Consider the following 18,391-nt stretch of genomic DNA (forward strand, 5'->3'; position numbering starts at 1 on the left):
TTTATTTTTTATTTTTTGGAATTGACCCTTCTCCTCCAAGTAATGACCGGGTTAAACTTTTTTGGAGTCTCCCAATGGTGAGAGTCAAAGTGCAAAGTTGTGAACAGTGGACAAACAGCAGTTCCCTTCAGGGAGAAGATGCAGATTACAGTACTCATAAATATAATAGGAAACAGCTTTCTTTCATGATGGAATATATCACTGTCTCTTTTGTCAGAAAGTGATTTTTAAAACTGGTTCTCTAGCATAAAAACAAGTCATTGCACAGCATTCTGAAAAGTAACCATGAATGGGGTTGAAGTGGAGAATCACCATATATTGTATCCACACTGTCTGGGACTTTGGGAGATCAAGGCCATTCGGGTGATGATAAATCTTCCCGTTTCCCTCTCTGTAGTAATCTGATTGTTCCATGTGTGAAACACACCTGAGGGATAATGTAACCCTGGAATTCTGTACAGCACATTGTGTCCTGTGGTAAGCTCTCAAGGCTCTCTTCTTCATATCGTTGAACCTCATGGACAACAGCCTTGGTATAGGGCATCTTCACCCTATCTTCCATGCCAGGGACATGGTTGGCACCTCCCACCTCATCAATTTACTGTTGAACTTTTGTTGTAATAAAAAACAACATTGAGAGCTCTATTTCCAGATTTCTGAAACCACTACACATCTGACACAGTGAAAACCTTCAACATTCTCCAACTGGAAGGAAATGTAAAACTCACGCAAATTCTCCTACTGACAGGAGCCCATCATTTAACACTTCAACTGTGGCTTTTTAGTTTAGGAAACTATTTAACTGGAGGGCATCCTTATGGATGTTTTAAAAACTTTGTGTGGCATGTAGAACAGAGTGGAAACTTTATGCACTCCCCTCACACTATACATTTTTATTGATTGATTGAATTTATATTCCCACTCTTCTTTGCCATGTATATGGTAGGATGCTCATATCTCTGTTATTTCCAAACCTGGTAAAGACCAAGCCAGCTGGGCAAATTATAAGCTAATCCTGTAATTAATGTAGATGCCAAGGTACTAACAATAATTCTTGCCTGTAATAGTAATTCAGCCTGCAATATTAACTTTAGAACACCAAATCAGTTGGACTCCCCCCCCCCCCCAAGACTGCTTTAAACAATAAAAGAGGCAATTTATTTTTGGTACGCTGAAAAATGGATTTCTTCCTAAAGATATCTTCTGTAAAACAAAAACAAAATATATTGACATAGTATTTCATTTATTTAGGATCCTTATTATATTTCAAAATTACTGTCACAGCCTTAATTCATAATTCAGGTAATTTACTGTTTTGCAGTATCTGTTTCACACACACTTGTAAAGGTATTATCACTTGACATTCCATTCATTTTTGGAGCCTTGTTTTACTTCTGTTCTGTTTACTGTGAATAATTGGCATTGAATAACTGGCAATGTGTGGCATTGAAAAGTGAGGATAGCAACACATTATGCATTATGCGGACCCCCAGAATGAATTAAATTTGTAACCCGAAGTACTACTGTATGAGGAAAGCTTTTTAAAAAACACACACACCGCAATAGTTGATGATGTGGAACATTTTATTAAGTGCCTGTGAGCCCATGAACAGCTGACTGAACATTAGGGATTGAAAGGTCTAAGGCTCTTCTCATTTGCCATGCTAAGAAAACTTTTAATACCTGATATCTAGGGCTACTACCCTTATGCGAAACTGAGAGGTGTTGAATGAGTGAAGGAAGGCACCTTGCAGGACTCCTGTTCTACCCACTACAAATATTCTGGGAGCCACTGACCACATTCTTTCTGCTTATCTTTTGTCACAAGATCACACTGAACGTCTGATGGCTTTAATCAGAGGACAGACATTTTTAGCACTGAACTCCATAAAAAAAGTGGCTAAATCAATATCTTTTGATGCTCCAACCAGCTGGAAGGTGAAGTTCTGAAGCAGAGTACTGAAGAACAGGAAGAGCTCCATCCGTGCCAAGGCTTCCCCAATGCATGCCCGTTTCCCTGGCAAAGAAAAAGAAGGCACAGCTAAGCAAAGATCTACACAGTGCGTAGGAAACTTGGACTCAACTCCGAAAAACAACGTTTTGAATGCATTCTAAACATGCAATACCAGATGACGACAGAGAGCAAAAAAAAATTTATACGATAAAATAATTTGTTATAACGATTTAATTTCTGACTTATTTATAGCTTTATTTTTCCTGTGTGCAGATCCACTCCTAGTGAATTCATGTGATGTTGGTTTGGGGACTGGAAATACTGTTAGGTATCATTCATCAAGAAACAAGAAAAGTAGGAAGATAACTTTAAGGACGTTTTCTACGCGTTCTGGTCAAACATGCCATGCAGCTTCTATACTGAGGCTTCCATATTGAGTTTTGGTTTTTGAACGTTTCAGAACTCGAATGGTCTTCCGGAATGGATTAAATTCGAAAAACAAGGTATCACTGTACTACTATTATTACCACCACTACTACTACATCTGAAGGCAGCCCTGTTTAGGGAAGCTTTTAATGTTTGATGTATTACAGTATTTTAATATTTTTTTGGAAGCCGCCCAGAGTGGCTGGGGAAGCCCAGCCAGATGGGCGGGGTATAAATAATAAAATTATTATTATTATTATTATTATTATTATTATTATTATTATTATTACTACTACTACTAATAATAATAATATAATGATTGGCCTGATGTATGGATGGGCGAGACATGAGATTCAGTTCACATTTAAAGCTCAGTCTATCAAATGCACCCTTTTTGAAACCATATGAGAACGGAAACACAACCAATCTTCAAAATTTTCACTTGTACAAATTTTCTGATGCAGTTCTCCAACGACAGAATGGGAGGAATTCAACTTCATGTTTTCCAAATATTCCAGTTTATTGACCCTTTTCTAGCCTCTGACCCAAACACTGTCATATGTTTTTGTGCCATCCCCTACTCACAGAAAATACCAGGGAGGGAAATATAATTACAAGACTGGCACATCCAACCAGGGAATGACTTTTACTCTCATTTTACTTCAAATCACAGTGCCTTTGTGAGAAGAAGCCTATTAGAAGCTGGACAGAGGGCACGGCCTCCTTTTAACAAGTGGTGCATGCCATCAGCTTACAACAGGGTGCCATGTAATCCTTCAGGAAAATTGCAAAACATGGGGTAAAGGACCCCTGACAGTTAAGTCCAGTCATGAACGACTCTGGGGTTGCAGTGCTCATCTTCCTTTGCAGGCCCCGGGTGCTGGTATTTGCCTGCATACAGTTTTTCCGGATCATGTGGCGAGCATGACAAAGATGCTTCTGGTGAAACCAGATGTGATGGCCTGGGATTCTGATTCTGATGCTGATCCTTAAGAATCCCAGACTGCACAGGATCCCCCGCCTCCATAACCAGCTGAGCCAGGGCTGGGGCATGAGCCTGAAGGGTCCTCACCTGTGCTGGATCCTCAGGTGCAGGCACCAGCTGACTCTGCTCTGGCTCCTGAGGTGATGGAGGACCCATTGCCTGCAGGTGCTCCACTCTCAGCCCCGTCAGAGGAAGCTGAGGTTGCCTCTGGGTCTGGTAACCCTCCAGCCTCTCCTGAGCTGCAGAGGCTCAGGGCAGAGAGGCAGAGGGAACTAAATTCCCGCAGGAGGAGTGCTAGCCTCCAGGCCAGGAGAGGCGAGTCACCTGAGGATCGAGGCCACCCTATGCCTTGGGGCAGATCAAAGCCAGCCAGCCCCAGTCCCAAGTTGCGGGAGCAACATTGTTGGTAGCCAGTTCCTGCCTGAACCCTGTCCTGCTTTCCTGCCGGAGCTCCTGACCCACCCTGACTCCCTGCTTGCAAGCCTGTTCCTGACTTCACTCAACTCCCTGCCCTGCACCCAGCTTTAGTTTTGATGAACTGCCTCCATATTTCACCTTCGACCTCGGACTGTACTCGGACCTCCCCTCTCGGTTGACCCACAGGACCAGCACACCAGAGCAGTGCCCGGAAATGCCGTTTACCTTCCTGCCACAGTGGTACCTATCTATCTACTTGAACTGGTGTGCTTTCAAACTGTTAGGTTGGCAGGAGCTGGGACCGAGCAATGGGAGCTCATCCCGTCACGGGGATTCAAACCTTCTGATTGGCAAGAGGCTCAGTGGTTTAGACCACAGTGCAGCCATATCTCTTTCCGTACACTGTCTCTTGAAAGAAAGTGGAAATGGCATTGTTTGCACATAGGTTACCACAGGCTTGTATAGTTACCTGCTGAAAAGGGTATGAAGACATCTTTCTTCTTGAACTGGCCTTTCTCATCCAAAAAATGTCCTGGGTTGAACTGTTCGGGAGTCTCCCAATGGAGAGGGTCATGGTGCACAGTTGTCAACACTGGAGCAACAACAGTGCCCTTCAGGGATAATAGATGGCAGATTTACATTATTGGTCTCAATTCATGACTATCTAGGAAATAGCCATACTATGATAAAATGGGGAAGCTAACTTAGAAGAATGGGCTTCCAATAGGGATGAGCTGATTTCCTCTGGTCTGCTCCTGTATTACTCCATAAGTACACACTGCCTTACATTCAACTAAATGTAAGTACCCATTTATGTACCCATTTTAAATCTAAAACACCTTTTTGTGTGCTTTCTTGTGTGCTTCTGTGTGCATTTTCCCACTAAAACATTGATTTTAGTATATATTTTCCCCATAAAAGATACATTTTGTATGCATAGGTCTGTGAAAGACTAATTCCGTTGGTTCATTTTAAAATGTGAATCGAACAAGCAGAATTCTCCTCTATCGAACAAGCAAAATTCTCCTCTATCATTAGTTCCTTCAGCTCATTTGCTTAGGCCAACAAAATCACTACTGATCTCCACTACTGATCTCATCCCTGCCTCCATGAGGGCAGTCCAGGGCCATTTATATGATCAGTTCCTGAAACTGCTCCATTTCTTCTCCACAATTATCATGGCAAAATGCTGGGCCATCATACCTTAGGGAGGGTGAACCCCCTGAATTTGGTATCACAAGACGTTGTATGGGGAATGGCCTCATTACTTAATAGTGGGTATCGTAGAAGCTCATGGGTAACTGCATTGGTGAAAGGCATCCTCACACGATCTTCCATGCTAGGGGCACGGGTGCCACTCGTCACCTCATCAATTTCCTGTTGGACTTTTGCTGTAATGAAAAAGACTCAAGAGATGTATTTCCTGGATTCAGATTCTGCTTCTCATCTGACAGAGTGAAAAACTTGGGCACTCTCCGACATCATGAAAGCTCATGCAAACACAAATTCTCCTCTTGAGTGATTTCCACTCATTCCTTTGTACCTTACTACCACTTGATCTCCTGCTGGACTTTTCCTGTAACAAATTTCATTTGGAAAATGTGCTTCCAGAATTCTGAGGCCCCATCTCTTCTGGCAATGTTCCTACTCCTGGGCATAAGTGCCATTTGAAGACACCAGAGAGCCCTCAAAACCCTTTTTATTTTTTAACAATGAGGGGAGGTTCTGGCTGAAGCAGAATGCTAATGGAAACCTCCTAGTCCTTGGGATGTCTTTTCATGTGTGATTACTAGTGGAGCCCATCATAGTCCCATCCGCTTTAAACTTCTCTGGGATATCTAAATACCTTGAATATGTGGCAACTTAGCCATCACCATGAGGCCAGAGATCAAGAAAAAGCTTGTGGTTCCTGTCCCAGCTAAAAAAAGGCCAAACACTGTCATGACAAGGTTTTCAGTTCTGAAGGTGTCACCAGCAGGCTTTTTTTCCTATGAGGCAGAGGGAAAGGGGTTGGGGGGAGAGAAAAAAATTCACTATAAAGAAAGATGGCAAATGGAGACAGCTTAGCCTGTTGGAATGAACATCATGGGTGAAATCCTGCACTCACCCCAAGAGGTGTTTAATCCAATCACATCTATTTAAAATAGAATTACTTTAGAAATATAAAGAAAAGCACTTGCATATCATTGCTTTACAAACGTTGTGTTATTTGATTACTGGAATGTTAGAGCTGACCAAGCTAACCAAGATTATATATATCTGAAAATATATGGGATCAGAAATTATAGGAATGACGGCAGTAAAAGAAAGGGTAACTGGTTATGTATTTTTGTTTGGGCAAAGTAGCTGTCCATGTTACTCATATAGGCTGTAAACTGAGTGAACCAATTTTATTTTTATTGTAAGCACTTGCATTGTTTTGTACAACATTATGCATAGACTTTAAAACTGGGCATAGGATACCTCAGCCTAATGAATAATGATAATAATTTAAAAAGTCTTGCAAGGAGTGGCCGAGAGAAGTTGCTAGGGGAGGAGGCAAAGACAGAGGGGCACTCTGATTGGCCTGGTATCCCTTCCCCACATGGACTAGGACAGGGGTCTGCAACCTTTAAGACAAAAAGAGCCACTTGGACCCGTTTCCGAAGGAAAAAAAAACTGGGAGCCACAAAACTCGTCATTATAAAAATAACATTTTTGTCACTTTTTTATTATTTCTTTGTTTGACCCCTCAGAATTACTCCTCCTCATAGAAATAAACGTTAAATTAACAAGTTACCTTTTTGTGTGTGTCTGTTCTTCACTCCCCTTCAAAACAGTGACCAGCGTACATGCCCCTTACAATGTAGCGGGCGGGCGGGAAGGTGACATTGAGACGGTGCATGACTAACGCACGCCCCGCCCCCATGTGACATCACAGCCAGTACAACGCCCGCCACAGTGGGGAGTGTCGGGGCGCACAATGCACCTCCTCCCCTCGCTAGTATCCGCCCCGGAGCCGCGGAAAAGGTGTAAAAGAGCCACATGCGGCTCTGGAGCCGCGGGTTGCAGACCCCTGGACTAGGACATGACTGGGCACCCATGCCAGTGCAAATAAATTTTTTGACCCACATACCTTCTCAGACTTGATAAGAAAGCAGTCAATAAAGTCACGGATGTTCTGAGGATCCAGCGTCTGCCTGTGTACTTTCACATTCTCACGGATGAAAGCACACAACTCATCAGTATCAGAAAAAATCCTTTGGTGCCTTCCAGGAAAGCAGTCTAATATTTTAGGGACAGCAGAGTACAGCTGAAATGAAGATGACACATACGGCCTTAAATATTATGAATCCATCTGGCTCCTGGTGGAGTACAGGATCAGGTTTAAGGTGCTGGTTTTAAGCTTTAAAGCCCTATACGGTTTAGGATCCTCGTACCTACAGGACCGCCTCTCCTGGTATGTCCCACAGAGGAACTTACAGTCTTCAAATAAAAACATTCTGAAGGTGCCAGGCCACAGAGAGGTTAGGCTGGCCTCTACTAGAGTCAAGGCTTTCTCAGTTGCGGCTCCAATCTGGTGGAACACGCTGTCACAAGAGACTAGGGCCCTGCGGAACTTGACATCTTTCCGCAGGGCCTGCAAGACAGAGCTGTTCCACCAGGCCTTTGGTAAGGGCGCAGCCTGACTCCCTCCCTTGGCAATCTGCACAGAATTTTTGCTTAATGGTTGCCATTAATTTGATTTTAATTAATTTTTATAATGAAATGTTTTTAGAATGTTGCATTATTTTATTGTTGTTAGCCGCCCTGAGCCCGGCTTCGGCTGGGGAGGGTGGGATATAAATAAAAATTATTATTATTAATTATTATTATTATTATTATTATTATTATTATTATTATAGTATAACTATGCCACAAAGATTCTGGCTGAAAAGTGATAAAGCAGTTGTTGTTTTTAATCACTTATTTTGGAAATCCAGCAGGAACTGTTGAGCTTCTGGTTCATTTTACCTCATTCCTAAGAGCTGGGGATGATGGGGCTTCCCTTGAAGATGATTCAGAAATGTCAACTGGTCCTAAATCCAGATTACTGGTTCAGGTTCTGTTTAAGTCTCACATAACCTTTGTTTTTTAAAAGCTGCACATGTTGGCAATTTGTTTCTTGGCCCAATTCAATGTGTTAATATTAGTTTTTAAAGCCCTAAATGACTCAGGCTCCAACTACCTGAAAGACAGCTTCCTTTACTGCAGACTTCCTCAGGTGCTAAGAGTGGCAAAGGGGACCCTATTGGTTGTTGCACTGCCCTCAGAGGCTCATGGTCCAGAAAAAGGTATTTTCTGTGGCAACCTTTCAGTTGTGGAACTTCCTCTACACAGAGGTGTGCCTGGCATCTTCATTATACAGGATTTGACGAATGCTGAAGACATGCCTTTTCACTCCTGCTTTTGACATCTGAGGTGTATATAAGTGGTTTTCAACCGTTTTTAACTTTGTGTTTCAATTGTTGTAACCTGCCCTGGGACCTTAGGGTGAAGGGCAGAACAACAAGAACAACGACATCCTGGGTAGCTTGTTTTAACTGATGATTTGGCGTGGCTCCCCACGCTTGGCAACTCCTCCCACCAGGATACCTCTATAGATGTACAAATGTGCCTCAGTCTGTTCCAACACTCATTCTCACTTTCAACTGGAATTTCCCATTCTCCTGCAATTGGTGCATTTTGCACAAGTCTTTCTTCTATTTTGTCAACCGCTAATGTGGAAATGTCTGCCATTTTAAATGCATATCATATTGCACAATAGACAGACCTATCCCAGTAATCAACAATTATTTAAAATTAACAAAAAACGAAAGAAGTAAAGCTCCTGTTGGGACAGAAATTTATGTGGTTCCCTTTACTGATTGCGAGGTTTTATGAGGGCAGTAAATTTCAGGGGAGCAGTTTGCGATTCATAGCAACAATTCTCCCCTCCCCCACACCCTCATGGCTCTTTCTTCAGTAGCTTGGGTACCATTTTCTTACATTAGGAAAAACCTGTATGCTGCATTGTTCTGGGGTGTTGTGGGGATGGAAACTGTAGGGTGTAGCCCCTGTTGGTGACTGCCATTTTTTGTGGTGGCAGCCATTTCTCTCTTGCAATGTTCCACAGTTATATTGTATCCAGAGGGAAATGGTAGTCAGGCAACTAAAGGGGGTGTGGAAGCAATGGCAAAGTAAAAGGGGGGGGGGCAGGAAAGGAAAGGGAGATCCGCTGCTATTAGTAAACAGCCCAGGCAAGTCTTCCAACTTTTCTGCTGCCTGCCTTGCTCAAGGGTCCAGTTTCTCCCCTGAAATCCCTGGAACTTTGGGGGACCACTAGGGGCGTATTAGAAGATGGCTGACAATAACATCTCTCTGACCCACACGAGGTAAATTGGAGGCTGTGATGGGAGTAAATAGCCTCCCTACCCCCCCCCCCAGGATTGTGGTGGGGGACTGCCCTTGCCTGCTGTGCTCTATACACCCCCGAATTTGTGGGGATGGGGGCACTAGGCACAATGCCCTCCTGTGGGATTTCGGCGCTCCTGGATGCCATCTCTGATCCGTGCCACTAGCTGCAAGAACTTCAAAAGAAACAATTTGGATGAAGCAAATGCACATATTTCAAGGAAGAAGGGGGAGTAAAGACTGGTAACAGAAGAGATCTCTGATAAAACAAGACGAGTCAGAGGAACAAGTATAAATCATGAGAAGATACGCCAAGACTCAGTATGGCAAAGGGACTGATGGGGGAGGGGGAAAAAACTTTCCTTTCTTTCCTTTATGTGATTAAACAAGAATCCCCCCCCCTCATAAGTCAGAAATGTCATTTTAAGGACTTAAGCTGTGGATTTAAGGCTGTGTGGAGATAAACTTTTGAACCAAAGCATGTTTTAAGAAGAGCGTGGAATGTATAAGGGCTTTGGAATGACGCAGTTAAAAATTCTGTCGCCATATTGGGAAGTTCTGTCGGAGGACTTAAGTCTGAGAGGAGAAATAGAGAAATAGAGCTGTTTTTATATTGTGGGTGAAACTTCTCAGTGGGACTTAAGAACGACAGTTCTGTAATTAAATATGGAAAGAGTGCTGTTATCTATGAAGGCGATGATATATGGAAACCATCTTGATTTGAGGATTGGAAGAATGGAAAAATTCACACAGGATTATTATTGGTGTTTATTGGCTTAAGGAGACTATCAGATCAGAAAGAAAAAAGAGAAATTATATGAACAAGATGTGATGTGGAAACAGCAAGATAATACTGGATAGAATTATCAGTTTGGACTGATTTGGACATTAATGCAGTGGCAAGAAGATGATCAGAATCCCCCTTCGGATCTTGAAATATGGGTTCCCTCAACAAAATTCAAAATTCGGCTTTGTAATTCAGAATTTATGTGATTTGATTTGATTTGATTTGATTGGCCGGTTAATTTTTTTTTTTTAAAGAAATCATTGGAACTTCGTGATTGTGTCAATTTCCATCTCAATCCTGTCGAAGACATTTTCAGAACATTATTTTCATCTGATAGTTAGGCAGGCACACATTTGTGAACCCTTTGTGCCATCGTTCATGCTACAACAAGCTAGGTTTTGTTTTTCCTTTTCATGGTAGAAAGGAAAATGTTTGCAACACAGAAGGAACAACCTACCAGTCCCAAGAAAGATTGAAAGAAGACCATTTGGTTCTCTATAATGCGTTGGTGCTTTAGGAAGGTCTTGTCTGCGTAGTCAAAGCGAGTCCCAAAGATGACTGATGAGATCACATTGGAAACAGCGGATGTGATTCTAGTTGTTGGATCAAAGCCTTGTCCTGTAGGAGGAACCGAAGACAGTCAGCAAGGCCTGATAAAAGTGGAGCCCACCATCTTCAGACCCCAATACAAAATCAACTCTAAAAACTGTTTAAACAGCTTGAACCTGGTAGATTGCATTTCCATCAATCCCAAGAACCAAATGTTAAAGAAATTAAAAGTAGTAGTAAAATGCTGTAATCAAGAGGGCTGTGCACAGCTGTACCCCTGGCACCGACCTGATGTGAGGCCTGAATCTGGGTCCACAAATTGGCTCCGACACAATATTCAGGCAACCTGGGCAACACTCAAATTGTATCCAGTCCTAAGTAAATTCAGGGGGCTGTGCTAATTTTTATTTTTATTTTTAAACTCTAATTAAACATATTTTTTGGGAGGTGAGAGGCAGAAAAAAGAGGCACTGGGTTTCTTCTCTCCCCCCAACCACCCCCGCCACCTACCCCATCCATAGTCCAAATAATGAATCCCGCCCCCTCATTTCTCTGTCATAACATTCCGCTTAATTAACTCATTTGATGCCAATTCTGCTAGTATTGCCTGCAGCAGAGTTTCAGTTGGCTCACAAGGCCATGTTGACACTAAATAAAAATAAACCCAAGGAATGGAAATGTGTTGATGATTACATGGTACAAAGATGCTCCAACCAGAATCTATTGATGAGCATAGACTGAGCTGACAAAGACAAGAATTATGATGTTGAAGATGGAATTTTGAATAAGTTAGTAAGTATAAACACATTAGTATTACAGTGGTACCTCAGGTTACATACGCTTCAGGTTACAGACGCTTCAGGTTACAGACTCCGCTAACCCAGAAATAGTGCTTCAGGTTAAGAACTTTGCTTCAGGATGATTAGAGAAATTGTGCTCTGGTGGTGCAGTGGCAGCAGGAGGCCCCATTAGCTAAAGTGGTGCTTCAGGTTAAGAACAGTTTCAGGTTAAGTACGGACCTCCATAACAAATTAAGTACTTAACCCGAGGTACCACTGTATTAGTAAATAGAATCAAAGAAGCCATGCATGGGGGGGAGGGGAGTCACAAGTGTTTATGGGAAAAGGTGTAACAATAGTTGATTAAATGTGGATATACAACTGCAATGTTAAAGGCGAAGAATACATGACGAGTTTTATTTATAGTATTTGAATATTCAAAGTTATGTGTCTTACCTATATCATTTGAATATGTAACGTATATAATTAATTAATTAATTAAATAAATAAATATAAACCCAACCATTTTCACTGAAACAATTTGCACACAGTATAATCTTCAGTGTGCACACCTAAGAAGTGTAGGTAGACTGTCATAGGCATTACTGGATTAGTGGAAAATATTAAGCTGGAAGTTCAACACATGAGTTGGGGTTCACATGAGCGTGCAGAGAGTTGAAAGGACAAATGGGAAAAGCTTGCCTCTCTGCAGCCACTGAGCCCGACAGCCACATATTGTAACTATGTCAAAAGCTTACATACTATAGGTGCCCATTCCAATATACTGGTACAATTGAATAAATGCCCTCTCCTTGCCCTGGGATAGTGCTTTCTCGGTTTTATTTTTTAATGAGCTAGGTGACCTTTTGTGGCTGCCAGTGCCTCCACCAGGTAAACAGCTTCCTCCTGCACCCTTTCAGACATTGATCTCTTCCCCATTCCAAAGTCTCTCAGTGTCATAACTGTGAATCTGCGCAGCTCTCTCCATTGCATGTCACTAGAGTTGTCTATCCCTGGGAAAAAAGAGAGGAAGTTCATTCCGTCAGTTCTTGACCCAACAGGAACCAGCAGGAAGTTTCTACATGAAAAGGTGGTTCTGGTGCTTTCCACCTTAAAATTATATCCCCATTTGTAGTTACAGTTCAGCAACCAGTTGTTCCCATTCTCTCAATTATCCTGATAAGGTAGGCCACAACAGCCCAGTCCCAGGTAAGATCCTCCCCCTATTGTGTGGGCAGGTGGTCCCTCTCCCTACCCGGCCTGATCACCTTGGCAACGCCTCCCCAGGTGGGATTGGGCAACTGGTTGAGTTAGGCAGAGACCTCCAGGTATCCCACCTGGGGAAGATGAAGCCAAGCCTGTGGTAATGGTGCCACATAGGGTAGAGGGGGCTGCGCACGACCACGCAAAGGGCGCCCCCCATTTAATGTGGGGAGCGGTCATTCTCTCAATTATCCTGATAAGGTAGGCCACAACAGCCAAGTCCCGTGTTGTGTAAGGGATTTTTGCTCTTTGGTAGAGTAAGTACGTCCAGTTCAGCATACTAATGGGTGGCAGGAGACAGGACACACTGCCTTGCCTGACTCCAGGCCACAGTGTTGGCTGCTGTTGGGGTGGGAATGTGAAATCATGTCACCCATGTTCAGAATGGCATGCTTTGGCCCAGGAGAGACGTAGCAACATATACAGTTCCTATTTTCAGTTTGCAGACTCAATAAATGGATGATGTTTTGAGTGGCAAGTTTATATTTATGAGTGTTTATGGGCGGGACAGTTTCCCTTGGGGGGCAGGAAAGCAGCTTCTTTGGAGGGAATTGATTTTCAAAAATGGTTCTTGCTTGATAGTGTTTGTCTTTCTTTCTTTCCTAGACATGATGCTTATTATCATGGTTATACAAATAGCAGCTATAGAGAGGTCTGAGCAAAACTGGGACCATGGAGGTTAGACTCTCTCTACATGCCACCATGGTAACAAAAATCACCTCTCTGAGGCTTCTGATTGCCTCTTAAAAGCTCTCATTGGTGCACATGGGGAACAAATTGCCCTGAAATGCATATACAGCATTAGAAAGACACTTTTTGATGGTAAGTAGAGAGAGTCAAGCTTCTCCTTCCCATTGTCTATGCCCCCAAGATTACTCAGACTTCTTTGTGCTGGCTATTTATGAACACAAAGTTAATGGTACTCACACAACTAGTTTGGCCCTGAATTGGGGACTGCATTACAAATCAAAGTAAAGCTGAGCTATACATAAAAAACAGGAAGAAATAGCCTACCGTGGCCTTTGGTCATTCGATCACTGATGGGGCTGCTAATACGCCCACCAAACTCTTCAGCATGATCCATCAGAGCATCTTTTACCACATCAAATCCACAAAGCACGACCATAGGTTTGGGGCCAATCCAGACAGTGAATATAGGGCCATATTTCTCAATCAGCTGAAGACACAAAGACAGTGTTATTTAATTAGGCAGTGAAAGTTCCACTGGAGTAATTATCTTAAGGAACGGTTGCAATATCTCTTTGGGCACCTGCAGCTTGTTTTGTGCGGGGTTTTGCAGGCATATGCTTCAACAAGTCATTGATGCAGTAACAGTGCATTAGTGGCAGAATTCAGCTTTATTAGTTGTTCTGCAATACATCTCAGTATTATTACATTATTGCCATCTGGAGGGATACATTTATTTTTTTCATAAAATTTACATCCATGCATTGTATATACTGGAGTGCCACAAAAGACACACACACCTGAACATCTGGGCTATAACTAGCTACAGGATTTAAACAGGAAGCTATGGGACATGCACTGACTGGAACAAAACAGTGTGTCCACCTCAGGACTTTTGCAAGTGCAAACAGTATTCGAAATGGGATTGCGTATAACTACTCCAATGTCATCATGGGTATAGTGGTACCTCAGGTTACATACGCTTCAGGTTACAGACACTTCAGGTTACAGACTCTGCTAACCCAGAAATGGTACCTCAGGTTAAGAACTTTGCTTCAGGATGAGAACAGAAATCACGCCGCAGAGGTGCGGTGGCAGCGAGAGGCCCCATTAGCTAAAGTGGTGCTTCAGGTTAAGAACAGTTTCAGGTTAAGAACGGACCTTCAGAACAAATTACCGTATTTTTCACTGTATAAGACGCACCCGACCATAGGACGCACCTAGTTTTTAGAGGAAGAAAACAAGAAAAAAAATCTCTCCTTCTCTGCGCAGCGCCTCTTCAGCGAAGCGGAGGAAGAACAGAGCCCCTTCCATTTATCCTCCCACTTCGCTGAAGAGGCACTGCGCAGCTCTCCCTCTCTATACACGCTCCATAAGACGCACAAACATTTCCCCGTTACTTTTTAGGGGGGGAAGTGTGTCTTATGGAGCAAAAAATACGGTAAGTACTTAACCTGAGATAGCGCTGTATCATGAATGCGCATTGAAAAGGACATCTGGATGGCTTCTTGGAAAATGGGCTGCTAGAACGCTGTTGTTCCTGAATGAGGAGGAACCACATTTAGAACTGCCTCCATAAAAGAAAGAAAACCTTCTGAAATAAATCTTATGTTCAGCCCTACCAACTTCATCAAGTGTTTGATTCACTTTGCAAGACAGGTATATAAAGAAAAGAAATTTAGCTGCCCCTTTAACAGGTATGACACTGCAATAGGTATCACATCATACATTTCAGTATGATCAACCACTGCTTCATATCTCTAAAGCATAACCATATAATTATGTCCAGGCCAATCAGTGAACACGGGGCCATGCTTCTTGACGTGCTGCCTGGTTCTGCACAAACAGGGTTTTAAATTGTGTAAGAGTCTCCATGAGTAGTGGAGGGTTTTTCACATGTTATAGGTATCATGCAGTGGAAGGGACAGGGCTTGGCAATGTGCCTACACTACCTTTGACTGGTTGTGTTTGCACATATACCCGAATACAGCTAGCTTGCAACTTAATGGTTTCAGAATTCCATCTTGGAAACCACCCTGTGATCGGCAGATGATGAGCAGTATAAAAGTTTAATAAATAAATAAAAAAGTAAAAATCAAATGTATATTGCTGCTGCTGTGGTTTTTCTAAATGGATATTGTTATTTATTGTGATTCCTTTAATGTGCTCTTCAGTTAGGGTGCCTCCAGACTGTCATTATTTTGCAAGAGGGATTCAAGCACATACCATAATTTTGGGTCTGTGCAGTTAACATAATCCTAGTGCAATAAATCCACTTTAAAAAAGAGGACCTTTTGCTGTTTTGAAAGCGATGGGGAAATACATTGAAAAGCCTGGGATGAATAAATGACTATAAGCAACCTGCAAGCTAACCAGGATGAATGAAGAATGAATGAATCCTCATTATCATAGAACCACCTTGCAAGCAAATCAGAACAATTGTTCAATAAAAATATTTTTTAAGCTTTGTGCAAGCAAATCAGAATGAATGCTGAATAAACCAATGGTCTGGAGGGATCTTAAGTTGATTCAGGGAAGCTCTAAAGAGCATGAAAAAAAGGGACATGCCAACAGTAAACAAAAACCTAGTAAAATCAAGTAATAAACAATGCAAATAAAAATAAGGAAAGAGAAAGCAAGCAGAAATCTGGGCCTTTATTGTAAGGAAGAATGGAAAAGTATATAAGCAAAAGAGGGAACAATTAACCTTCTGTCCTTCCTCTACACATTGCTTCATTCCAGACAATGGTTGTTTATGCCGTGCCACAGGGACAAGGGAACAGAGAGAAACCGCAACAAGAAACGGCTTTACCTTTGAATAGTTATTGTTCAGAGGCATGACATCTTTCTGCAGCAGGTTCCCCAGGAAGAACCAGGGAGTGGGGCCTGGAGGTAGCTGACTTTTCTTCTTGTACATTTTTAAGGAATAGAAGATGAAGATGAAGAGAACCCAGAGAAGGAGCAGAGCTCCTGTTACAGCCACTTCCATCTTCCTCTGAGGCTCTTCTTTTGGTCAAATATATCCAGGAAACTACTAAAGAAGGACAAGGTGAAAACACAGCTGCTTATTAGAACCCCAGCCAAACCCCAACTTCAACCTTCTCCAAATAATCTTAGCTCCTTTATTTCCAGTATGTGTTCCATTAGGAAAGGTGGGTTAATCATCCACATAAGCTCTAGACCTGGGCTGAAAATAGGTTAATTTCTATGCTCTTCAACATCAAGGTTGGGTACAGACTTACATGTAACTGATATGAATGCTCATTTCCTTTAACACAGTCGTACCTTGGAAGTCAGATGGAATCCGTTCCTGAGGTCCGTTCAACTTCCAAAATGTTTGAAAACCAAAATGTGGCTTCTAATTGCCTGCAGGAAGCTCCTACAGCCAATCAAAAGCTGTGGAAGCCCCGTCAGATGTTCAGCTTCCAAAAATAGTTCACAAATTAGAACGCTATGTTCCAGGTTTGTGATGTTCAGGAGCCAAAATGTTCAAGAACTAAGCTATTCAAAAACCAAGGTCCAACTGTAATATATATTTTTAAACCACAATATCCACATTCAAACACAACTACCCGCCCAGCACCGACAACCTCACCCTTTTATCCATCCATGGGCATCCTAATGCTGGTAAGGATGATAGGCCAGACCCCTCGGTGAGTAGATTCCTAGTCAGATCTGAGCTGGCATCTCCTGATTTCAACCAGCGTCTAGAAGTAATTGCTCTACTTCGCAGCAAATAAATTCTGGAAATGCCACCAAGTTTTGACTGAAATCAAGTGAGCTACGCACCCACCCTGAAAGGAAATATATAACTCTCCACTGCCTTATCTACCTTTGTCAAATGTAGTGCAGCAAATCATACGAAGACAGAATAAATTTGGAGAGCTTTCATGGCCAATGAGCAAACCGACCTGAAAGTCACATTGAGCTTGCCAGTCTGGATGAACAGGAAGTGTGTTACAACACAGATAGTGAAGCAATCACCCTTGTGAAAAGAAGCATTAAATTAGACCCCATGGTACAAATAACCGATGTGCAATCGATAACTGCTATTGAAAACATTGTCAATATTTGGTGCGTTCATCCTTCATTTTCAGTCACAGTCAGTCACAAGTTTCTTACCCGATGCATTTTCCAGCTTGGACATAGGATATGGATGAAGGAAACAGAATATTTTTTAAAGTAAGTTAACATATTTGAGAAATACTTATTGTCATGCCTGCCTCTAGAACATTTTCGTATCAATTAAAAATTAGGACTAAGCTTTATTTGTGGAAAAACTCCTGGGTAATCTTATTGTGCCTTAAAATATTTGTGTTATCTCAACAAAACATATAACTAAACTTAGCAAAACGCTATGGTCCAACACACAGCCCAAGGGTCACATGCAGCCCTCAAGGTCCTTTTTGGTGGCCCTTGGCAACATTTGATGCCCCCCCCCTCAGCGCTCAAATTCCTTCCCAAAGCCAGGTAAGCAAGGCACTGGGATCTAGGAAGGAGGCATGAAGGCCGGCTCTGACAGGGTCCCAGAGTCCTCCTGTCTCCATCACAAAGCCTAGCTAGTGCTTTTCCAGCTTTGAGAAGGAAGTGAGGGGGCTCTAGAATGCTGCCAGACCCTCACGCCTTCTCCTTCCCAAAGCCTAGCACCACGTTTAGGCAGCATGAAGTTTGGTGGGAGGTTGTCAAACTTTGGGCTCACTGGCCCCTGCTGTGCTGCATGGCAATGAGTGACCCATAATTACTCTTGCAGTCCACTTGCAATCAAAGGTTGGACCTACCCATCCATGAACAACAGATGGGTAGGGGAAGAACTTTTCTCTCGCTGTGAAATTTAAATGAAACTGAAATTTAATCCAAGCCAGAGGAAGCAGGAGAAAGTTCAACTTTCCTCTCCTTCAAGGGTTCTTCCCCTCAAAGTATTCAAATTCAGCTGCAGAAAACTTTTTATTGGCATCTATAGCATTAAGTAACAGGTAGAAATGTGCTCTGTCAGTTCTTCCATGCACATCTTTTCCTGCATTCTTTCGACGAATGGAGGTGGGGGAGACAAGAAGCATATTTTGAGCAAGAAGCCCCAAAGGCAACTTCCTTCTCTCCACATTCTTCTGCTGCTACCCCACCCCCGACCCCAA

General features: G+C 42.5%; 1 protein-coding gene across 1 annotated transcript; it reads right to left on the reverse strand.

Annotated features, from left to right (window-relative positions):
* Window positions 1–1,781: 1,781 nt before the first annotated feature.
* LOC309360946 (cytochrome P450 2G1-like) lies at window positions 1,782–17,119 on the reverse strand. Its single transcript, XM_081895952.1, has 10 exons — window positions 16,855–17,119; window positions 16,072–16,293; window positions 13,587–13,749; window positions 12,173–12,322; window positions 10,439–10,599; window positions 6,898–7,074; window positions 5,629–5,770; window positions 4,986–5,173; window positions 4,252–4,393; window positions 1,782–2,017 (listed from the first exon to the last, which is right to left on the reverse strand). Exons 2-10 carry the CDS (start codon window positions 16,246–16,248, stop codon window positions 1,830–1,832), a joined length of 1,488 nt encoding a protein of 495 aa, XP_081752078.1. The 5' UTR covers window positions 16,249–16,293; window positions 16,855–17,119; the 3' UTR covers window positions 1,782–1,829.
* Window positions 17,120–18,391: the final 1,272 nt, after the last annotated feature.

This window comes from Podarcis melisellensis (genome assembly GCF_964234715.1).
Source record: "Podarcis melisellensis genome assembly, chromosome: 2".
Classification (NCBI taxonomy): domain Eukaryota; kingdom Metazoa; phylum Chordata; class Lepidosauria; order Squamata; family Lacertidae; genus Podarcis; species Podarcis melisellensis.